Source organism: Felis catus, chromosome E2 (assembly GCF_018350175.1).
Source record: "Felis catus isolate Fca126 chromosome E2, F.catus_Fca126_mat1.0, whole genome shotgun sequence".
Lineage (NCBI taxonomy): Eukaryota > Metazoa > Chordata > Mammalia > Carnivora > Felidae > Felis > Felis catus.
Genome location: NC_058382.1, coordinates 51,258,714 through 51,282,992, shown reverse-complemented (window position 1 = coordinate 51,282,992; position 24,279 = coordinate 51,258,714). Strand labels below are relative to the sequence as shown.

General features: G+C 48.9%; 1 protein-coding gene across 10 annotated transcripts; it reads right to left on the bottom strand.

Moving 5' to 3' along the window:
* Positions 1–10,674: 10,674 nt before the first annotated feature.
* SYCE1L (synaptonemal complex central element protein 1 like) lies at positions 10,675–24,255 on the bottom strand. Of its 10 annotated transcripts, none has more exons than XM_019820091.2 (12): positions 23,643–24,255; positions 17,300–17,362; positions 15,546–15,605; positions 15,283–15,357; positions 14,668–14,715; positions 14,340–14,394; positions 13,088–13,171; positions 12,768–12,831; positions 11,824–11,893; positions 11,647–11,734; positions 11,299–11,379; positions 10,675–11,099 (listed from the first exon to the last, which is right to left on the bottom strand). In XM_019820091.2, exons 1-12 carry the CDS (start codon positions 23,710–23,712, stop codon positions 10,910–10,912), a joined length of 948 nt encoding a protein of 315 aa, XP_019675650.2. In that variant the 5' UTR covers positions 23,713–24,255; the 3' UTR covers positions 10,675–10,909. The 10 variants fall into 10 exon arrangements, with proteins under 10 accessions (XP_019675650.2, XP_044902534.1, XP_019675653.2 ...); XM_045046599.1 differs by having other exon boundaries at positions 15,283–15,352; positions 23,643–23,719; XM_019820095.2 differs by having other exon boundaries at positions 10,965–11,099; positions 11,299–11,383.
* Between the last annotated feature and the right edge of the window lie 24 nt (positions 24,256–24,279).

Below are 24,279 nucleotides of genomic sequence, written 5' to 3'. Positions count from 1 at the left end.
AACACCACGCACAGAAACGTTCCCAAGGCTAGGCTAGAGAAGGATAACAGTACCTTACTTGACGTTTTTAAATGCCTCCAAGGCAGAGCAACTATGGGTCAGGTCTTCAATGTTCCCTTTCTCAGACTGAGCTTGTCCTTTGTCTTGTGAATCATGTAGCCATTCTACTATGACAGGTAGATTATGCTGGCGACCTTCTCATCTTTTTACCTCCCCTCTCCAACCACACCCAACCCTCCTTTTTATTTAAAATCGTATCAAGATGACCTTTCCCTGGAACTCATGTTTAGCAAAAATCTAGGACATAATTCTCCAAAGAAATAATAGTGAAGACTAGATTATAACCCTGATTTAGTACTTAGAATCGGTTCATTTGTATAGCACTTACACACAATAGCATTTGTTTCTTGACTGTGTACTTCACGGTGCTCGGGGCTGAGAGACTGAAGGTACAAGCGGACAAGAGCCAGAACACACGGGGGGACGGGACCCCCCACAGGCGCTACCGCCTGCAGGAAGCCATCCGACAGTCCTCAGGATCCTCCTGACCCAGGCCAGGAAGCCAGACAACTCCTTTAGCGACTGTCCCCAGAGAGTCGGGACTGGAATAACTGACCCTCTTCCTCATTTCAGCCCTCACTTCCAACTTAGGGCCCACGGACAAAGCCTTCCCTGAGGCCCCAGGAGAACGCAGCCCCACCCAACCACACAGATGCGCCCCCTGGGGTCAGCCCCGGTTACAGCCACCAGCCAGGGCCACCCGCAGCCTCGGGTTTTGTGCACCAGAAAGCTCTTCTCCTCCCATCTACCTTGGAGTCCCTGCCCAAGGCGAATGACGGTGACTGACTCCCTTGCTATCGGTCCACTGGGAACAGCGGCTTCGGCCTGTTCCGGTCCGGGTGGCCCGCACTTACTTCCACCGGGAAGCCAGAAGCGATGGGCCCCGGACGACCAGGGGGTTCCCGCGTGGCTGTTCCGCGCCCAGAACCACAGATTCGGCCAGTCCTGTTCTCAGGGGCCGGTTCTTTTCAGTAACTTGGGCCTATGCAATCATTAGTCCTGTTTCTCAACATCTACTCTGTACTCCGAATCCAACTGTGTAAGTACCTGGATGGGGCAGCTGGAGTCCTCTGAGGCGTTAGCTAACACACGTGATTCATTTTATTAGATGATCTCTTGTAATACTTGCTTGTGTTTTTATTTCTGCTATTCTATGTGGATTCCAGCCTATCGTAGATGCCAATATGCTAGCAGTTGCGATGTCATTACAGAAGGGTTGAATTCTTATTTTCAGCTGGTGCCATGTTGACCTGGAAAACTCAGGAATTCTTTCCCGACACAAGTAATGCGTTACCCGGGAGCCTGCTGCTTCCCAAAGACAAAGAGCTGGTCACTCGGTACACAGGACATTGGTGGGCTGCACGCAGCAAATCCCGACTTCAGACCAGAGCGTCAGAGGACAAAGACAGAGCGTGTGTTTCCAGCTTCCTATCGTCTCCCTCTTTCACTGGTCAAGATTGGCCCCACCAGTAGTTAAGGCCTTCTCCTCTCCAGCTCGTCATCTGAGCATTTCAGCGTTTACTGGTGAAGCCATACGGCACACTCAGTTAAGCCACATGGCAGCACTTCATTCTCGCCCAGAGGTGGGAGGAGGAAACACAGCCTCCGGGGATCTATCAAGTCAGAGCTGCCTACCGGAGCTCCCGTGTCTCCCATCCAGTGGTGACACAGGAGTCCGTCCGGATGCCACCTTGGGGGAGAGAGGAGCTAGTCCATGCTGCGATTAGATGAGGTCACGGTGGCCATGGTTTGCCCATGGTATGGCCAATTAGCAAGTGGTCAAAGCCCAAGACACAATGAGGCCAAGAGACATGTGACCCTCACACGTTTAACACGGGAAGACTCTGACAAATGAAGGGTCAGCACCATAAAACATCCTGAAAAAAGTAAGTAACTCGGAGACACTGGAAATAGCAAGCTGCAGTTCCCCAGAATTTGTGTTCCTGGAATATGGCTCCCTGACCTCCCAACACAGGGAGCAAAATTACGTCATAATATTTAATAACTGGCCTCCAGCTGGTGTTGGTACAGAGAAGACGCAGTGAAAATTAAGTCCCTCTGCCTGGCTTGCAGTTAGGCTGACCAGGACTAAGACAAAACAGAGAACCTAAGACATTTCTAATGCCCAAAAGTAGTCATTTTGAGAGCAAAGATCACTACTGCCTTTGACCTATAAACATATTTCTACACCCAACAAGGAAAGAGAGCTCGTTCAAGGAAAAGCCATGTTAAATGAGCTACCACGATGTTTAACGGTTTTACTGCATAATACGGATCTCGATATTTTAATTATATCTCTGTGTGTTACAAGAACTTAGAAAATCTCAACTGGAAAATGATCACAAAGTGCGTCTACCTGTCATTTTCTGAGTCAGGAATGAATCAGGTCCTGGGCACATGTGGTCTTGTAAGACTGGAATCATCCAAAGCGGTCCTGACGCATATGGATAGGGGGACATTGAAGCTGGGGGAAATGCACATATTTGGATATCAGGTGACTTTTCTCCTGTATTTCTGTGACCCCTGTGGCATGCAGCACAGCAATGAGCTCCCTGCTTGTGTTCAACAAAGTGTCAGGTACGACAAGGCCCTGTGGCCACCTCTGTCCCCCCCACTCCGCGACTGCCCAGGGAGGCCCAGCTCCCCCGCTTCACAGGTCACCTTCTCCAACTACATCCTGTGCGGCCCAGGGAAACACTGCCGGAGCCCAGAGCACTAGCCAGGCCACGGCAGTCAGGGGCCTCTTTACACGCCTGAGCTGGCTGTCGCTACCGATGACTGGCGGAGGGATTTGATTTGCAACGGGATGTAACAGGAATCACGGGGGCGTTCAAGGTGTGGTTTAAAATGCTAAGCATGGGACTTTTCCTGTGACGCCGGCAAGGCGATTTCCTCTCTGAGGACTGGGTTCCTCACTCAAACAAGGCAATTCCCAAACCGCATTAGAATATAGAGCCAATAGTTGTAACAAAACCCCAAGAGAGGAGCAGCCTGAGCAAGTGAGCAGCTCACTTCCCCTCTGCCTCACAGGAGGTCACAACAGGCGACCCCTCTTGGGTCCTGGGCTCGAAGGACCCCTCTGTTCCCACTGTTCCCCTCGCCTGTAACACAGTCACGTCTGCAGGGTGGAGGGGCCCACAGTCAGCTCCCAGGAGGGAATCATGAGGAACACCCCCCCCCCCCGACCCCATCAGAAGGGCACAAGCAGTGTTGTGTTGGGATGACGGGTCCCAGCCCAGAGCCAGCTCTTAACCCCTCAGCGGGTCCAGGAGTGGTCACACACAGCCTTTATGAAAGTTCAATTACAGAAATGCACAACAATTTATATGAAAAACAAGGGCAACAGATACTCAAATCTCAACCCTTCCTGATTACGTTGACTGTATTTTACTACTATCTATGCTCTTACAGGTGGTTATTTACCAGTGTTGATGCATGCAAATATTACATGACCATAGGCTACCGCCGATCTTTTCCTGACTTCAAGAAACTTGACGTTGGTAGCTTGAAATCCATCACGGCCGGTCTATTTACACTACAGGAATTGGCAAAGCCGCAATTCAAGCCTTAATTTATTGTTTTGTTGATTATCCGGACCAGCAGCTGGCAAACCAGCCCACACCTGTTTGGGTTCAGTCCTTAAACGAAGCATTTTTTTACGTTTTAAAATCTAAAAGGAAGGCAGAGAGAAAATACGTGACAGCAACACGTACTGTGTGTGGCTGCAAAACCTGAAATATGTACCAGCAGGCCCTTTACAAAAAATGTTCCCGAACCCGATGGAAAAATATTAATAATGCAAATGAATTGAAAAGTGTCCTTGCTGGCTGGCAGCTGGATGGCCTCCGGGGCTTACAGAAGCGGCCTCATTCCTTGTCACGCGGCCCCCTCTAGCTTCAAAGCCAGCAAGGGCGAAGATCCCCTGTGTCCAATCCCTCCCATGGTTTGAATCTCTTTCACCAGGAAGCAGCCAGTCTCTCTCTGGGTTTCTTCTTTGTTTGTTTGGTTTTGGTTTTTTAGTGTATTTATTTGGAGAGAGAGAGGAAACGAGAAAACAAGTGGGGAGGGGGAGAGAGAGAAAGGGGGACAGAGGATCTGATACAGGCTCTGTGCTGACAGCAGAGAGCCCAATGAAGGTCAGGCTCATGAATGTGATCATGACCTGAGCCACCATCTGAAGTCAGACGCTTCACCGACTGAGCCACCCAGCTGCCCCGCACCCAGTCCCTTTTAAGGGCTCCCCTGAACAGGTCAGCCCCGCTGAGGACTGTCGCCCTTTCTTGAAGTCAGCTGTGTCATAAGGCATACTCATGACAAAGTGGCAGCCTGTCACCCATGTAGGATTCCCCCCAACCAAGAGGGTGAATTACTCATGGTCGTGGATCATGGAGGGCGATCCCAGAGTTCTTCCTTCCACAAGGGGAACCTCACAGCTTCGGCCACATCTACTTATTTTATTTACATCATTATTTTGAGACTATAATGAGATCTTACACATAAAAAGCACCTTATTACTATATAGTCTATCGTGGTCAAAAATGCTCTCAAGTCCAGTGTTACCGACCTCTACTGAGTCCCAACTGACATACCTGAATCTTTGCTAACAGAGTTCCTTTCCCATTCCTAGTTCACAACCCGGGATGGAGGTCCATCTCTGACCCTGCTTTGGTTTTGCACTTCTTCCGAGGCGTCCTGAAGAGGGCATCCGGCCCAGCCATAGGATGGGGCTCCGGAACAGGGGTAACCCACGAACCCCTTCGTCGTCTAGCAAGTTCCACTTCACTTTCCCAAATGCAAGATTTTCCATTCTTCCTTCTCTCCTCTCCTTCCATTTCCCTCCCTGGCCTGCCCCCCTCCCTTTTCCTCTCCCTCCTCTTCGCTGTCTCCCTCCTTCTTCCTTTCCTTCCATCCCTTTCTTTCTCTGACGCACTCAGAAGCCTGTACACAAAAGCAAACCATCTCGAGTTTACCAACAGGACAGGAGTGGAACCTTTTGTCAGTTCCTCCACACTCTTTTTTGGCCAGAGGCTAAAAGATAACAATGACAAGTTTGTCAAGTCTTTACCACGTGCGTCCGGGGCCCACAGTGTCCACTCAAAAGGTACTCAGATTTCCTAAGGAACTGAGTCAAAGAGAAGGAACACGAGCTCTAGCGGACCCAAGCGGGTTTGTGCGCCCAGGGACGCTCCAGTTTCTGAGGCTTCTTTCAAGAGGGAAGAGCTCCATTTGATGGGAGCTCCTTCCTCAATGAAAGCAGTATTTTAAGCACTGATGGGTAACAAGAACTTATTTCTGGTGCAGAAGGAAAGCAGTAACCAGCAAGTGGGATTTCTCACAAGGTCCGCAGAAGCACTTGGAACCCACACGCGTGTGACAATGTATAAAGAAAACTGCATCTGGCCCTTCAAATGCCAGCACGTCGCCTGCACCCCGTCTTTTTAACAAGGATAATGCCCCCACCCTTTGTTACAAACAAGACACTAGGCCCCAAATGGAATCACTATGCCAAGCCCCGGGTCACGAAACTGACACTTCACTTAGTTACACTTTGGGATCTCTCAGAAGTAGACTTAAACCGGTCCATCAATCACCGGATCAGCCCGCCACGCGTGACCTACCGGCTGGACGCCCCGCCCACCCGCTCCTCCCTAAAGGAAAAGAACTCTGCAGTAACCAGCCCTTTTCTGCCTAGAAAACTTCTTTGCTCGCGCTCCAGGCTGCCCGTAGGCTCCTTCACTGTTCCCGCTCCTCGGAGCGCCTTTCTATCCACTGAACTGAATGCTGCCGGATTCGAATCCACTTTTGTGCAGATAAACTCTTAAACTCTTTAATGGGCCTCAGTTTACCTTTCAACCGTTCTGGTGTCAGAGAAGGAGCCAAAGGAGACCCTGCCATCCCCCAGGGGCCAGAGTGACCGGGCGAGATCCTACCTGCGGGCTCCCTGGAGCTCCCTGCTCCTGGGCGTCTGGAGGTGGGGGGTCGTTCCTCTCACATCCCGGGTCCTGGCTCCACGGACTTGGTGTTCGGAGCTTTCAGACTATGGGAGCACCTCTTTTTCCAGACCGCGGCCGGAACCGGAACGGGCCACGGATTGAGCCAGGTCCGACTTAAAAAGCTAACAGCTTCCGACTCTGAGCCGGTGTGAGTCTGCAGGTGAATATAATTTTGTTTTAAGGCTGAAAACAAGCAGGTTAAATGTATCAGGGATCACCTTGGGCTAGAGTGGCCATAGTGGAGAACTTTTAGCCTAGATGAGCGTATCCATTTACGAGGCACCGTAGAAAAAGAAGGGTCTCGGCCACTCACCAAAAGGGAAGAGGGAGAATTATTTTTCCTCCTTTACAGTTTTTGATAACAAGGATGAGAGCCCCGGGGACACCCCCACTCATTCCAGCGCCTGCAGATGGGATCCTGGGAAAACTGGCAGAAGCTGGTGTCAAAAGTCCATTAAAAAGAGGGGCGCCTGGGTGGCGCAGTCGGTTGAGCGTCCGACTTCAGCTAGGTCACGATCTCGCGGTCCGGGAGTTCGAGCCCCGCGTCAGGCTCTGGGCTGGTGGCTCAGAGCCTGGAGCCTGTTTCCGATTCTGTGTCTCCCTCTCTCTCTCTGCCCCTCCCCCGTTCATGCTCTGTCTCTCTCTGTCCCAAAAATAAATAAACGTTGAAAAAAAAATTAAAAAAAAAAAAAAAGTCCATTAAAAAGAGAGAGAGAAGTAAAATCAAGAAATCGAGGGGTGCCTGGGTGGCTTAGTGGGTTCAGCATCAGAGTTCAGCTCAGGTCATGATCTCACAGCTCATGGGTTCAAGCCCCGCTGCGGGCTCTGTGCCGATAGCTCAGGGCCTGGAGCCTGCTTTGGATTCTGTTTCTCCCTCTCTCTCTGCCCCTAACCCAGTCACATTCTGTTGCTGTCTCTCTCAAAAATAAATAAATATTAAAAAAATTTGTTTTAAATAAAGAAAAAAGAAATATCTGACGCAGTCATCAGTACGAGCTTATTGTGCACTCACCAGAAAGACAGCCACAAATCAGCACTAATGAGATCACCCTCCGGATAGACCCCTGCCATCTCCTGAAGGAAGGTGCGTCTGCAATAACCCACCAGCATTTTTGTCCTAGAACTTCCTCGGTCCTGCTCCCTTCTGCCTAGAAGCCTTTGACTGTGTACAGCATCTCAGGGCAACTTGCTATCTGCTAGATTGGATGCCGCCCCATTCAGGAATCATTGAATAAAGCCAATAAGATCTTCAAATTTTATTCAGTTGAATTTTTTTTTTTTAAAGATGAAGCAGAAAGAAAGAAAGAAAGAAAGAAAGAAAGAAAGAAAGAAAGAAAGAAAGAAAGAAAGAAAGAAAAGCCAGACAAACCTGGATGGAAGGGGGAAGAATGGAGTGTGTGTGTGGCATGTGGAACAGGGAGAATTCTTGACTCGAGGTAGGAAGACCTGGGCTTGAATCCCAGCTCTATCCTGGTTGTAGTTAAGCGACCAACCAGTGGTATTGATGGGGATCCGCTGTGATCGCTGACGTAGTGACCAAATGCGAATACGAAAATTCTTTGTGGTAATGATGGCAGCTATCTATGTCCAACCCAGTGCTGTCCTGGGCCAGGTCTTGTCTTGGGGGCATTCTAGATATTTCTTTAACCCTCACAAGCCTGTGCTTTCCAGATGAGGACACTGAGGTGAAGTGAAGCTAAGTGACTTGGTGAAGTCACACAGCAAGAGTGAGGCGGGGCTGGGTTGCTAAGGGTCCCGGGAGCTGGTCCGTCACCTGGACAGATGGCTGAATGTCCCCCCAAGATGCTGCTGAGGTCGCCTGCCCCTCCCTTTCCCCGTGTGTGAACCCCAGGAGTCCCTCTGGCTCCTCCCCCTGCTTTTCAAGGTTGGCTCCTCTCTAGCTCAGTTCCCCAGGGGCTTGCTCTTCAGCCTTTGGCAAAGCTGAGCTCCCCACCCTGGGATCCGTTCACATGTGAGCCTGAAAGACCAAAAAGCAAAGTTCTGGGAATAAATTCAGGGAACTGAATACCAGCCCTGCGGACAGAGGAGCTGGGCGGGGAGAGGGAGGTCAGTTTAGCCTGGAGAACAACTAGCAGATCAAAAGCCAAAGGACACAGATTTGTTATAGACCAGGAAAGGCCACCAGGGTAGAGCCTCATTTCCTTCTGGAGGCTGCTGTAGGCCGGGCCAGGCTTCATTCTCCCTTGTAATTCCAGAAATCCCTGGCCGAGGAGAGAGTCAGAACATCTCCTGACGAGCCATGGCAATTGGGAGAGCCTGAGAGCCTGAGATGCACTTCTCATTTCTGAGGAACTGAATACCAATAAAGAAATTTCATCGAGAAGGCAGAGTCGAGCTGGGACCTAACGAGAACATCACGAACCAGCACGGTCACCTCTGGAGAAAGTCAAGAGTTCGAATGAAGAGGTGGGCGGGTCGAGGACACGTTCTCGAGTCTGGTGTTACCCGTGCTCATCCCAAATGTAAAGTCCGCCATCTCAGGGGCTTCCCACTGGGACATTTAGGAGACAGGAAGGGGCTATGGAAACGGAACCCCAAGTTTCCGCTTATTATTAGGTTTATGATAAGGGGTTTCAAGTCTTGAAAAAGAATCATACAACCCTCCCCCCCCCCCCGCCCGCCGATTACTAGTCTCTTTCTGCACCCACTCTATCCTCCCCGTCTCTGAATCCACACACGGACCCACTTCCGCTCTGCCAAACCATTGGAGCACTGGTGGCAGACCTTAGGAAACTTAAAACCTACTTCCGACCGCCTCCCGCCAAGATAAGGACACTCTGCAACCAACCCCCTGCCAGTGCCACTGCTAGAAATCCACACTAATTCCGCCCTGCCATCCAAATTTCACTCTGTTCTTAAATTCCCCCCAAGGACCCCACCGTGTCTTTTGCAGCTGTTTTCTCCCAGCCTTGATGCAGGGCCCAGTCAAGTTTCATGAATTGCCTTTGGTCTCTTTGGTCTCTCCCACTCGAGAACAGTCCTCCAGGGTGGTAGCACAGAATAATGGCCCCCAAAGATGTCCATATCCTAATCCACACAACCTGGGGGTATGTGACCTAATTGTGGCTGGAGGGACTTTGCAGGTGTGGTTTAGTTAGGCGCCTTGGGTTGGGGGATTTTCCCCGATTACCTAATGTCATCAGAAGGGGTCCTGGAGAGGGAGGCAGGAGGGTCAAAGTCAGAGAAGGAGATGTGCAGATTGAAGCAGGGATTGGAAGGAAGGAGGCAAATATTTAAGGCAGCTGGAGAAGCTGGAAAAGGTAAGGAATAGATTCTAAGAGCATCCAGAAGGAGCAGAACGCTGACGACACCCAGTTCCTCCAGAACTGGGACTTCTGGCCTCCAGAACTCTGAGGTAACACATTTGTAATACGCTTGGTTTAGCCACCGGGTTTGTGGCAATTTATTACCGCAGTGACAGGAAACTGATACATAAGAGCTTCTCCAATTCTTCACGACACGGACCTGTTCCTGATGTGCATGGGAGCTGTGCTACAGAACCCTCACCGTAGTTTCCAACTGATTCAATTTAAGTTAAGCATTTTCATCAAGATCCTCACATGCGTGCTGATGGGTACCTGACACACGTCGCACCAGGAAAATATGGTCAAGTGGCCCCCCAGCTGGTCATGCGACACTCAGCCTCTGGTTCAGGTGGTCTCGCCCTCTGATCTCCCCACTGTAAAGGTACACCCCCCCCCTTCAGAGTTAATAAATAAGGCGTAGGGTAAAAGCTTAAGAACATGTGATTGTCCTGCTCCTCAACAGCCATTCAACAGTTCTGATGGCATGACAATTGTGTAAAGTGCGTTCCTGAAGCCTGGGCATTTTGTAATCTACACGGTGGGCAGTGGGGCAGGTGATCAGGGGCAGGCCAGTCGTCAGCTGGGCCTGGTAGAAGCCATGGAACAGGGATTAAAGCTTTCTGTGGCCTCATCTGTGCTATAATAACAATGGCGAGACTGAATATTTATTATGGGCTTACTGTTTACACTCACTGACTCAATTTTCTTCATCTCTAGATTGGTAATGATAAGAATAGTAACGAGAATAATAAACAGTAGGTACAATGTATTGAGTATTTATTGCATAAAAATCCCTGTTCTAAGAGATATACACACCTTGGTGTTCCTCATCTGCAGCCTGGGAATAACAGTAAGTTGATGTGAACCGTTTAGTAAGCACTTAATAGATTACAAGCCCCTGTTCTGATTTAAAACCAGGGCCTCCAATAGTGCCTGGCACACAGCAACCAGCACGTGCATTTTATGAATACATGTTTGGTAAATGACAGGAACCTGGCGCAAGACACCTTTTGAATTTCAATTTTTTTAAATTCATTTTATTTTTTTTTTGAAAGGGGGAAGGGGCTGAGGGCAGAGGAAGAGAGAGAATCTTAAGCAGGATCCACACTCAGAACAGAGTCGCACCAGGGCCTCGATCCCACCACCCTGGGATCATGACCCAACCAAAATCCAAGAGTCAGATGCCCAACCCACTGAGCCACCCAGGCGCCCCAACAAGACACCTTTTGGAACAGGGTCCCCCACGCCAGCCTCCAAGGGAGCTGACATACTTAACCGACTTGCTGTTGTAGAGACCTGGGGAAAGCCCCCCCCCCCCCCCCCCCACGTAAGGACACAGCAGGGCAAAGGTCCTGAGATGAAAAAGTACTTGGAGAGGGTGCAGCAGCAGCTGGCTGGAACTGCCCGGGTGAGGGGGGCAGGGAAGGGGCCCGAGGTCAGTGGCGTCTGTGGGGGATGCAGGGGCTGTTGGGAGGCTGGGATTTACTAGGAGACATACAGGACCTTATATGGGTGTTTAACACGTTCCCTTTAGCCCCTGTTGGTAAAACAGGAATTGGAGAACAGACTGAAGCTGGAGGTGGAGGACGGTCCGAAATCCGCGCCTTTATTTCCGGTCGCCTTCGAAGGAGGGGCGTGGGGGGAGGGGGCGGGGCGGGTCCTATGGGTCTGGGGGCGGCTCCAGGTCCTCGCTGCGGGCGCTGGGGCGCTCGGGGCCGGCCTGCGGGAGCCACGAGTCAGGCTGCGGGCCCCGGCTCCCGAGGGCGCTGGCCTCCGGGCACGCGGGCGGGCGGCTGCCTTTACCCTGTCCCTCACGTCCTCCGCCGGGACGCCCTGCTCCCCACGGACGCTGACTCCCAGGGACTCCGAGGGCAGCCCCGCCGTCTCCGCCCCCTCGCCGCCATCGCCGGGCTCCCTACCTCTCCTTTGCAGGCCGCGTCCTTTGGGGGGCAACGGTTTGGGGCAGTCTCCTGCCCCTCGAGTATCTCCACCTCCGCCGGCTGCCTGGAGAGCAGGGGGGGCGGAGAGAGGAAGAAGAGAACGAGAGTGGGGCGGCAAGGGGAGGAAGCCACCGAGATCCCGACAGAGACCGCAGACGCAGAGCAGCCGAGGCGGAGCGGCGGGGGTGCAAGGATCGCGGCGCCCCAGAAGTCCCGCCAGCCCGCCCCGGGGTTGGCTGGAGGCTGTGCCGGAGCGAGGGGGGAAAGTTAGCCCATTCCTCTCCTCCTGGTTCCTTCCCCTTCACCCCAGGGCCTCTGCCCTCTCACCCGTCGTTCACCATCCGGGCGCCCCCGACCTCGGGCGGCGAGCGCAGCCTCCGCTCCACCTCCCGCAACTTGTCCCGGGCCAGTTTCTCTGTGGGTGGGCGGGGTGTCACGGGCGGGGCCGGGAGCTCCGGCGGACTCGGCCCCGCCCCTCGCCCCGCCCCCTGCTCGGAGTACAACCTTCAGTGAGCAGCTGCTCCTGGCTGCTCTGCAGGGCACGTATCTCCCAGGTCAATCGCTGCTTCAACATCTGCGAGAGAAGGGACCTGTCCGTCTGTCTGTCCTCTCATCAAGTCCTTACCGGAATTAGGTCATTCATTCATTCATTCATTCGATTTAACTCCATGTGCAGTTCCTGCTGTGGTTGGTGGTGGTGAGACACATTTCTTCTCCAAAAGCTCCCTATATACCCGTGCACCTCTCAAATCTCTTCTCACTCTCCCCACCCCCCACCCCACCCCACCCCACCCTTTGCTCTTCTTCAAATACCCAAGATGCACGTCAGCCTCAGGGCCTTTGCATTGCCTTTCCTTCTTCCAGGAGCATTTGCACCACGACACCTGAATGTTTTCCTCCCTTACTTTATGTCTGCATTCAGATGTCACCTGCTTAGAGACGCCTTCCCCACTGACATTACATGATCTATCTACTTATTTTTTGTTTGGAGTCTGAGTATGCCCCCCTCCACCCCCCAACCATCCTGGGGACAACAAATCCTTGACCCCTTTGGCTCCTCACTGTCTCCTCCTGCTTGGAATGTTGCTGGATGCATCCAGCAACATTAATTGAATGAAGGGATGATCAAACCATGGCCTTTTCATGGTTCCCATTTGCCACTGCAAGGGGAGCGAACTCTAGGTGAGCAGGAAGTAAGCAGAATGCTCGGCGAAGGCTACTGCAACAGGCCGGGCCATAGATGCTAGACGTGGCAATGGGGGATGGTAAGAGGTGACTAGATTTAAGGTAAAAGCTGAAGGGCTGACTAGGTGGGTAAGAGGAAGAATGGAGACAAGGACTGTCCCATGGAGTTGGGGCTGAGCAGTGGGTGGACACCGAGCCAGTCTGTGGGGACACAGAAGCCAGGAGACGAAGGGCTTTGGTTGGAGGCAAGGAGGATAGCTCACGTGCAATTCCCAGAGGTCCTTGTGCTGGCTCATCAAATTCTCCAGCTGTTCTTCAACCTGAACCCTAGGGGCCAAGACCCAGGGATGAGAGAGCACATGCTAGACTGACACTGAGACTGACACCCAGCCTGGCCCAGTCTGGGGATTCCTCTGGGGGACCCTTGGATCTCTGCCTGGTGCTCCCTCTACTAGGAGCCCCTTTATGGGCTTTCTTCTCCAAGCCTTGTTTCCAACAGCTCCTCTTCCAACAAACTCTCCCTGATGCAAGCCCCACTCCCATGCCCAGCCATTGCCACATCAGGCTGTAGATGTGGGGTTACCCCAGCTTCCTCTGCCTGTAACTCTCTGTAACCTGACAGTTATGGACAGAAATTTGCTCTGTGCACTCCTGCAACACGTTCTTCCTGGAAGGAGAAAGACAGCTCTTAGTCATAGTCTCTAAATAAGCCTCCATTTCCTTCAGCAAGGTTGGGGGGTGGGGTGGTCTGTTCATAACCTTCATCATTCTCCTTTCTTCTGTGACACAGTGGGCAGCATTATGGGCCTCTGAGATGATCACCCTGTTCATCCTGTCCCTCATCAAACCATGCCTTCCCAAGAAACTTCCGTGAGGGGTACAGTAGTTTGGCTTAATAGATTGTAAAGTCCTGACCTGAATTCTGGATCTGCTATTCTACTGGGACCCTGGACAAGCTACTCGACCAGTCCGGGTCTCAGTTTCCTCGTATGTAAAATGGTGGTAGTGGTGGGAAGGTGACAGTAGCCCTTAACTCCTGCCCTTGTCATTGTGGGGATTCGGTAGAAAAACGAACATAAACTGATACGTGTGGTGTGGTTAAGCATACATCCACTTTATCACCGGGTTTTCCTACACTGTTAAAATCATGGTCCGCCAGGGTGTGAGACATCTGGTCACAAGAAAGGAAACGTTCAAAGGATGGAGGTGGATAGAGAGATGGTCGGATGGACAATAACTGGATGGGCGGGTGACTGGCGGAAGAGAGGATAGCTGGCTGGACAAATGAAGTGTGGAGGGATGGTGGCTGGACAGAGAAATAAAGGAGGAATTGCTAGAAGGATGGATAGATGGCTGGCTGGATGGTTGGGGGAAGAAATAAACAGCTAGATGAATGGGTGATTGGAAAGATGGAGTGAGGGTGAATGGGTGATTGGATGGAAGACATAATGGTTGGCTGGCTGGCTTGAAAAGGATTGCATAGATGCGTAGATGAATGGATGGGTGGGTGGGTGAATGGATGACTGGGGGGCCTAAAGGGGCAGATAGATAAACAATTGAATGGATGGTGGGAGAGCTGGTAACCAAGGGAAGATTCAGAATAACACCAGTGGGTGAAATTTATTTAATAAAGAAACTAGCCATGAACGTTTAAATGAGTGAGTTAATCTCAACACTATTATCTGATATCAAAGATGAGAGAGAGTCTCAAGTCTAGCTACTCTGCAGAAAGGAAAAATGAGAAGTGTGTGTCCAAGGTAAATATTCCGTAGCTCTTGTCCCATCCTCCTTCAGGTTGGGAACAAAGTAGGGAAGAGTTGGGCAGGACCTCTTACCTCTGAGCTCCACCTTCCTTCCTCTGGCAGTGCAGCTGGAGGATCCCCAGTGCCTCTGTGGGGAGAGGAACCAAGGGAGCCCTGTGTGAGCTCTTGGGGAATCAGGGATGGGAGGACGTCATGGGCCCCACATCATATCACACATCGGAGGGCACTCAGAGGCCCTTAGTGTTTACTTCGAGTCAGGTGGCCGCCAAGGGACAGATGTGAGCAGAGAGGGAAGCACCCTGACTCGGGTGTCAGTGGGATTCCTCTAGCTATTCTGGGAACGGTGGGCTTTTGTGGGTAGAATGGGGTAGAACAATGAAGACAGAGAGCTGATAAATACCTTGCTTTTTGCTCAAGACCTCCTCTAGGTGAACTTTCTCTCCATTCACTGGAAAACACAGTGACACTTTGAGCCTCCAGGGGCCACACCCCGTGCCCCCACTGCCACTTCGAGCACAAGGCATACCAAGGTTGCCGAAGGTAAGGAACAGTGCCAGGGCAGGGGGGGGCGGTATCTTCTTGCCACCCGCACCCATCTCCTACTGGGGGGGGGGCATCCTGATCCAGTTTCTCCCCCTCAGTGTCCACATTCTCTGCAAATGCCAAAGGAGCGAAGACTGCAGAATGCACATGGTTTAGGCCAATGGAATAGATGACTAGAAATAAATCTGTTATGTCAAGTGGAAATAAAGGCTGTGAAGAAACAAGTCAAGCAGGAAAGTGATGGTGACAGACAGAAGGTGCCATTCCATATTCCGATGGGGCACTGAGGTCAACCTGTTAGAATGAAGTTTGGGCTGACAGCAGAAAGGTGATGAGACAACAAAAGGCAATCTGGATTATAGGGGTAAGAGCAATGCAGGTGGAGGGAACATCCATGCAAAGACCTTGAGGCATGCAGAGAACATCAGCAGTGCTCCTAAGATCTCTGGGTCCCTCTCTTAGTGCCACTTACAGGAGTCCAGTTCCCTGTGCAGGCTCTCCCAGAGAGCTTGGGCCTCTACCATTTCCTCCCTGGATTTCTTCTTTGCTAGGCCAAAAAAGAGAAGACACTGTGTGAGTGCAGCCTCTACCTCTGCTATTCTCTTGCACACTGAGACTCAGTACACTCATCTTTAAGGAAGCCAGAGGTGCCTGGATTTTAGAGCTGAGGAGGTGGAGGCACTCCAAGTCGAGGTTCTTCCTGGCCAGCTAGGAAGCCTAGGTCCTGGCGTTTACCTTGCTGAAGCTCATTAATCCGGTTAATCAGGTCTTCAATCTGTGGCTCCAGACTTCCCTCTGCAGAACGAAAGGAAGATTGAGCCAGAGAAGATAGACGCCTGGCTGTCTAAGGCAGATGGAGGTGGGTGGGTTGTTGGCACAGTGTCTCTGCTACTAGCAATCAAAACGCATTTATTGAGCGCCTACTACACGTTGGGTTCTGTGAGAGGCCCTTGCAGGGTGTGGATCCTGCATGGGAAAAATGGACATTGAACGGAGATACAGGCTATCAATGTGGGCGACAGTAACTGCGGTGGATGGAACAAAGTGAAGCAAGGGGTTGAAGAGGGAAAGGGTAGAGGGTGCTTCTTGATATAGAGGTGAGGGAAGGGAGCCCTGCCCACTCCATGGCGTGGGGAGCATGGAAGAGGGAACCATGCCAGGCGGAGGGACAAGGGCAAAGCCCCAGCGGTGGGAGCGAGTGAGGCAGATGCCCAAGTAATGGCTAAGGGCCTGGTGTGGCTGGTGTGAGTCTAGCGAGAAAGTCAAAAGCACCAGGAGGCAAGGTGGGGCAAGTGGGATGGCAGATCACTCAGGGCCTCCTGGGGCATGCTGGAGGCTTCTGGATGTAATTTTGAGTGTGGTGGGAGTGTGGAGATCTCCCACCTGCTCCACCCTGTTGAAAGCCTGGCAGTCACTTCTGTCCATCTGACTGTGGTCTTGGCCACATTTGAGAAATGAGAAAAATGCTTTCCTCTGTGGATAGCAACTTTAAGGTTCTCCCGTGACAGGGAGATCATTCTCTCTTTAGGGAACCATCTCTAACTTCTCAGTCCCAATTTCAGGGCTCTGTATGGAAAAGACTTCCTCCTCAGCCCTCTCTGACTTCAGTCAGCTGCACAGAATTGGGGCAAAAGCTTCCCACCGCTTGCTGGGTCTCACTACCAACCCCTGAGAATCTGGAATTCTGGAGTTAATAAACTCAAGCCCTTGATTTTCCCAGGCCACCAACCCCATCCCCTGAGACTTCCAGGAGCCTGGATGCTCTCCAAGGTGCTGATTACAATAACAAATTCCTGAGGGTCTTCACTTTACTGGAGAGGGTCACCAACACCCTGCATTTCCAGTCCCGTAAGTTCTCTACCTAATTTTAGCCTAGGCAGCAGCCCCGATGCACTTCTGCAGGTGGCCATGGGGGTTGGGGGGACAGTGTGAGGGCAGGAGGAAGAAGTGATTCTCTTTTATTTGGAACAGACCAAACACACCAATGGATCACAGTATTTAAGTTGCAGATGGGCTGGGGTGGGGGTCAAACCTCAAATGTGGCCAGTACCCTGCCCCAGCCCAGATGTAGGCTGGCTCCTGGGCCCCCTCAACAATGGAAGCAAGGTACAGTCATTTGCATTGCCATTTGCCATCGTGTATTAAAAGGGAGGACAAAGAATACACACCCATGAATGTATTTTGTTTACTCTCTGGAAAGATACCTAAGAATTTAAAAATAGTTGCTGCGAGCCCTTGGGTCAGGGACACGGGTGGCTGGTGTTTGTGTGTGCGTTCATGTGTGTAAGAGAGGAGGCTTTTCCATCCTCTTATACTTCTTGAATTTTGAAGCTATATTTTTTAGTTCAAAGAATTAAGTTGTGCAAGAGGGAGAATGTGCAGTGGGATAATTTCCCAAGGTTGTGAGTTGAGTGAGGGGTCTGGGTTTGAACCGCATCTGCCTGCCTCAAAACCCCAGGCTGAGCCTCAGACACAAAGACATGCATGACCTTTGTGCAGCTTTTTCACCATTGCCAGCAAGTCTTCAGGCACCTTCAAAGGCTTGGTCTGGCCTGTGGAGATGAAAACCACAATTTCAGGAGGGAGGGAAGGTCCAGGCCTTCTGGGAAGGGACGAAGGAAGGCAGAGACACCCTTGACCTGGAACCGAGGACAGGCTGAGGGGCTTCCAGACAGAGCAGGCTCCTGCAAGAGCCCGTCCCTTGTCCCTGAGGTTTACGATGTGTGCTGGATGAATCATGTTCAGCTACTCCCTCATGTTCAGCTACTCCCTCATGTTCAGCTACTCCCAAGAGGTCAAAGGACACCACAGGCATCTCCTTAACGAAATGAAAGGCGGGGGTGAGAGAAGGAGGGGATGCATTTTTGTTGCTGCTGCTGTTTAGAATCAGTATGAAGTTCAAACTGATGCAGTAGGACAGAAAGATTTCAGATAATTTTTTTCTTAAAAATCATTATAGGCCACAAGCTGCAAATTCTTAAAGAATCAATGGGTCTGGGGTGCCTCAGTCAGTTAAGTGCCCGACTTCAGCTCAGGTCATGATCTCATGGTTCATGAGTTCAAGCCCTGAGTCGGGCTCTGTACTGACAGCTCAGAGCCTGCTTCAGATCCTCTGTCTCTCTCTCTCTCTTTCTCTGCACCACCCCTGATCTCTCTCTCTCTCTCTCTCTCTCTCTCTCAACAATAAATATACTCCTCTAACATCTGACTACCTGTATTATAATATGAAAAAATTTTTAAGTAATGAAACAAATTTTTAAAGAATCAGTAGGTCCAGGATATGGTCATCAATGACTAGCATCAAAAGAAGACAACCAGGTATTATGAGCCTCCTCATGGAAGATCACAACACCGCTTATGAAGGATACTTGCCAAAACAAAACAAAACAAAACAAAACAAAACAAAGCAAAACAAAACAAAACAACAGGAATCTTAACAGGTTTCCATACCTAAATACTAATTCGGAAGAAATAAAAGGGGCAGGGAAACATGTTAAATGATACCATGGGGGCGCAATCGGTGTCATCCAGATGCTGGAAAACTCCAGAGGACAATTTGGTTTCTTCAACAAATACACAGCAAAGAAGAAAAAAAAAAAAAAAAGAGGGAGAGGGGAAACTCTATTGATCTTAAGAGACTTGACACAAGTACCATTCATTGGAATTTTAATTGTATCCAATTGTATCCAATGTATTTGGATCTTGACTCAAAAACAATTTTCACCATTTATACTTCTATATGTATTTAACACCAGACTGTGTCACTTTTAAAATTATAACAGGGGCACCTGGGTGGCTTCGTCAATTAAGCGTCCAACTCTGGATTTCGGCTCAGGTCATGACCTCACGGTTTGTGAGACTGAGCCCTGCCCCTGCATTGGCTGTGCGCTGACAGCGTGGGGCCTGGTAAAGAGTCTCTCTCTCCTTCTCTCTCTCTGCTCGTTCCCTGTTCGTGCTTTCTTTCAAAATAAATAAGTAAACTTAAAAAAAAATAAAATAAAGTTATAACAACAACAACAAAAAAGCCACAGGAAAAATGTCAACATCTTCAACTCTTGAAATCAATGATAAAAGGTCAAATCCCAGTGACCCCCTCCTCTCTGAGGAACACTGGGCAGAGAAAATGAAAGGCCGCTCGCAAAAACACATATGATAGCCACACGATAAAGGAAGAGATACTTACTCACAGTAACATACAGGGAAAAGTCCCTTCTCCTAAGACCCTAAGCTTCTCACTTCCCCTTAAGAGAGACCACTAGTGTTACAAGCTCTTTGTTGTGTAGGTGGAGATAATTCAATTCATATACAAGCACAAGCCCACTCTTTCTATACAAGTAGTGTTGCCTCATGAATGGTCCACGCCTTGTATTTTTCATTTGACAAGGTATACTGGTGATCTTTTTTATTCTTCTTAGTGGCTTCATAGTGATTCACTGAATGGATATACCATGATTTAAGAGAAGCCCCCTTACTGATGGGTATTCAGGATGTTTCCCTTTTTGTTGTTATAAACAATTCCACAGTGACCCTCTGTATTGGTTTTCTTGGGCTGCCGTAACAAAGCACCACAAAATGGGTCGTCCCTTGGGGTCTTCCTTCTTTGTGTGTGTCTGTCTTCACCTGGCATTCGTGTATTTCTGTATGTGCAAATTTCCCTCTTCTACTATCTAGTATGACTTTATCTTAACTAGTTATACCTACAAAGACCCTATTTCCAAATAAGGTCACATTTTTAGGTTCTGGTAGACATAAATTTGGGGGAGGGGCACAATTCAACCAGAAAACCATCCCCATACATTCTTTTTTGGGCAGGTATGGGAATATATTTACTGGATAAATTCCTACTAGGCTACCAGCTGGATTAAAGGGCATGTGTGTTACTAAATTTGATGTGTATTATGAAATTGCTCTCCACTTGTGTCAAGCAGGTCCACAAAAGACTCCTTCCCCGTAATCTTAGCAGCCAAATACGTTTTCAAACTTTTCAATTTTTGCCAAAATGATAGGCAAAACCAGTCTTACATTTCAAGCTTTTTAGCAGTAAATATTAAAAAATTAGTCAAATCCTCCAGATCAGAAATTCCATTATCTAGGAATCTATCTTAAGAAAATAAACGCTGGTGGGCAAATTGTTCATTGTTTCTAATCTTAAAAAACTGAAGCAACCTAAAGATATCTTAGTTAACTACAGCATATTCGTAGGATGAAATCCTTTGTAGCCATCAGAAATCATGTTTTAAATCAGGGCTTCTTTCTTAACCTAGGCTTATTAAATTTTGTTAAAATATTTGGTGGTTGGGGTACCTGGGTGACTCAGTCGGTTGAGCATCCGACTTCAGCTCAGGACATGATCTCACGGTCTGTGAGTTTGAGCCCCGCGTCAGGCTCTGTGCTGCAGCTCAGAGCCTGGAGCCTGCCTCGCATTCTGTGTCTCCCTCTCTCTCTGCCCCTCCCCTGCTCATGCTCTGTCTCTCTCTGCCAAAAATAAACAAACATTTAAAAAAAGTAAATAAAAATTTAAAAAATGTTTGGGGTGATATGTTCACCTTCTGTACATCTTTCTGTCTTGTCTGAAATCCTTTACAAATTAGCATGCATTAATTTAATTTTGCTTTTGAAGTTTTCAGCACTTAATAAGCTAATGTAGAAAAACCTGGACCAAAAGTAAAAGTTTCCTCTCATGAACAGCCCCTTCATCAAGTTACTCCCCTTCCCAGAGGTAACTACTGCCTTTGAACACACTCAGACCTTTTAGTAAAATGTATTTCATGTATTGCTTTAATTTTTACTTTCTTACCCCCCAAAACATTCAGACACTACAGAAATTGGTGAAGTTAAAATGACACTTTTCCTTCTCGCCTTAGCCCTAAATCTTACTGCCTTTCTCTGATATAATCACTAATACTAGGTTGGTATGTCTCTGCTTGAGATTCTTAAATTTTTATAATATTCAATATTTGGAAGTGAAACAAAAATTAAGGCTACTTTATTAACAAGGGGGAAGTATTTCTAATTATTTGCTTTCTTTTTAGTGTTCCACACGAAGATTTCCAAACGCACACAAAAGTAGAGAGGACACCATGATGAACTTTTTGATTTTTGCGTTGCTGAGATCTGACAGCTATTAATATTCATACGTATTTGCTTCAGCTACGTTTTTCCTGTGCTGAGGTATTTTCAAGAAGGCCCTATGCTTCCTGACATTTCATCCCTGGATATTTCATGAAGAGTCTCAGCTACTTAAGGGATTTTCACTAGATGACTCCAAACCTTTAACCACACCAACAAGAGTAACAGTCATCATGTAATACCATCCAGTGCCCAGATAACGTGATTTCTTGATTGTCTCCGTGCCTTTTACAGCCGGCTTTTGTAACCATTTCTGCCAAAGCTCTGTCTGTATTTTTCCTCCCCACCTTATTTCTAGTCCTAGTCATCGTGAGTTATCAGCAAATCTTTTAAATAGTCAGACTAACGTCCTGATAAAAATTTTTAGGAGTGTATATTATAAAACAGCCTGTACAGCAGGAGTCCCTTTTAACATTTTATTTTGAAATAATTTCAGATGTACATAAAAGTGGTAGAAAAAGGCCCCAATGCTCTTATCTGCCTTGGTATCAGATTTCCCCGTTGTGAGCATTTCTGTAACACAAATTGCAGGCACCATGGCCCATTATTCCTTACTATTCCAGTGTATATTTCCTATACCCAAGGGGACTCTACCAGGTAACCACAGTATAACCATCAAAACTGGGATGTTAACAGTGCTCAAGGTCAGTATATGATCCTCCGATGCCGTTCAAAAATTCCCCTATTTCTCTTATATTTTAAAATTATAGAATACGTTTTCCTGAAAGCAAAATAAAAGAGAAAAAAAACATCACAAAATACCTCCACCTTTGTGCACTCCTAAAGACCTAGGTCCCTTGTTAAGGGTCGTTAGGCCTTTAGCTTCAGACGCTGTTCTGTGCGACGTACATAGGGCTCTAGTTGACAAGGCCCTCTGGTTTTTTTTTTTTTTTTTTTTTTTTAATTTTTTTTCAACGTTTTTATTTATCTTTGGGACAGAGAGAGACAGAGCATGAACGGGGGAGGGGCAGAGAGAGAGGGAGACACAGAATCGGAAACAGGCTCCAGGCTCCGAGCCATCAGCCCAGAGCCCGACGCGGGGCTCGAACTCACGGAGCGCGAGATCGTGACCTGGCTGAAGTCGGACGCTTAACCGACTGCGCCACCCAGGCGCCCCGCCCTCTGGTTTTTTTAAATCCCAATTTGCTTTCCTCTCATAAGACTATGATCACCTTTGGAGCTCCTTCTGTGTCAACAAACCATGATCTTACGCTTTTAAAACCCATTGTTAAGTATCTTAAATGAGATTGGATTTTTCCCCCTACTGCTTAAAATAATGTCCGCCACACAAGCATTCCACGATATGCATGGACAGATCTAAATCCAGCCATTTCCCTGATTGCTCCTTGTTTTACTTCCATCCGCAACACTCCAGTGATCCTTTGTGGTCCACACATCTGCATACTCTCTGATTACTGAGCACGGTGACTAAAGATACGGAATAGCATTTTAGACGCTAAACATATTCTTCCAAACTGCTTCTAGCAAAGTCTTTAGTGGTCAGTTCTCTGAGTGAGGCAAGAGACAGGCTGTTTCCCCACAGAGTAATCAATACTAGATTTAAAGCCTCTCTTTTTAAAGCCATTTTCAATGGGCTAGAAAATGATAACTTGATATGCTTTTCGATTTTCTCTGCTGCTGGTGAAGTTAATCATAACTTCAATTGTGACTAATTTGAAAGCTTGAAACTAAAATAGTTTTCAGCACAGTTGTTACTATCATAAGTGCTACAGTAACTGCTCAATACATGAGATCTATTTGCAGCTTTCTCATTTCTGTCTGTTCTTTGCTTAAAGCTGGCCCTCCACATGTAGCCCTTATTTAAGAGAGCTCTTCCTGGTAATTAGTTATCCATACAATACAAAAAAAAAAAAAAAAATTACTGAGTACCTACTATATACCAAGCAGGCCTTGTTTTAGGTGCTGGAGAAATAACAATCGTAACTATTGACGATGCCTGCATAGATGGATCTGGAAAGATGCAATCCAACATGTTATTAATATAATGGTTTAAAGAGTGTGCAGGAAGGGGGACAGGGATAGATCAGAAGAGGGCAGAGAGTCGACATTTGAAACCAGAATGATGGGTACACGGGCCTTCACCATGTTATTTGCTGTAGTTGTGTACATTCCGAAAATGTCTGTAACGAAAAAATGTTAGGGGGAGAGCGGCGGCTCACCGTCTTGGGAGATTTTCTTCTTCTGGCTACATTGTGATTTCTAATGATCTCTAGGGCAATTTTTCCCCTCTCACTAGGGTGTGGGGTGTCCTAACTGACAAAATGCTGTGGAAAAAAGCTGCCCATGGGAGAGGCCATTCTCCATTAAGACCCAAGAGTCCACGCGAAATGTGACGTGGGCTGGGTGTGAAAGGACACTGGGGAATTACTGGGGATTTTCTTCGGTGTGGTGGCAGCAGGGTGATTTTTGTGACAACATCCACTTCCGTGTTTTGTGTGAAGGGATGCATACTGAAATATACAGGCTGTTGTTTCTTCCAAACATTTAAGTCAACATACCCAACGAAGTTGACAGGAGTTAATCTAGATTGACAATAGTTGTCTCCCCTTTGATGAAGGGTTTTTTATAAAAAGCTTAAATTTTCACGTTTTTAGTACCGCTACTAATATCTCGTTATTGTTACGGGACAGAGCCTCCCTCCCTTCTGACCCGACTGCGGAGACGCCTGCTCGCCCTCCCTACCTTCAGCCTCCTCGGTCTCCTCCACAACTTCCGGCGGCTCCATTGCCAAAGGCTCTAACTTCCCCGCCATTTTCCTACGCGCGGGATGTTGCGCTTGCGTGCGCCTCGGATGACGATTGGTTAAAACACAAAAACAAAAAAAAACCCACCTATGCTGGGGCTACAGGCTCTGCGTCGCGCATGCGTGTAGTGCGTGTCGGCTCGCCAGTTGCCGCAGGCGGAGAAGCCATGAGGCTTCAGCTGTAGCCAAGCGCGGCCCGGTGCCCCTGATTGACAGCGCGCATGCGTCTACCCTGAGGCCCGCCAACTCCGGGGGAGGCAAAACAGGAGCACAACTGGGTCTTGGTTCGGTTGAGGAATGAGTGCTGTGCACACACATACAAACTCTAGGGAGGGCTTTCCCTCTCTAGGTTGCTGTGCAGGTTGTGAAAGTCTGGGACACATACACGTGTGCTGTGCGGTGGTACACAAGAGGTCGAGTCCCCTTTCGTTTACAAATCCTCACGTGACAGCCTACGCGACGTTTCCTCCTTTTCATAGAGGAGTACAACGAGCCTTGGAAGCCGAGGGCACCTCCTGCGTAAAAAGTCTGCATCTCAGCCATGTGCGAAGTCAGGTGCTCTGCCTGGGTTACAGA

Excerpts from the sequence above, each read along its gene's own strand:
- SYCE1L (XM_019820091.2), bottom strand. The coding sequence starts at position 23,712 with ATGGCGGGGAAGTTAGAGCCTTTGGCAATGGAGCCGCCGGAAGTTGTG. Across the intron at positions 11,894-12,767 it reads AGGACCTCTGGGAATTGCAC|ATGTTGAAGCAGCGATTGAC; the intron begins GTGAGCTATCCT and ends CTTCTCTCGCAG. Across the intron at positions 11,380-11,646 it reads GCCCGGATGGTGAACGACGG|CCGGCGGAGGTGGAGATACT; the intron begins GTGAGAGGGCAG and ends CTCTCCAGGCAG.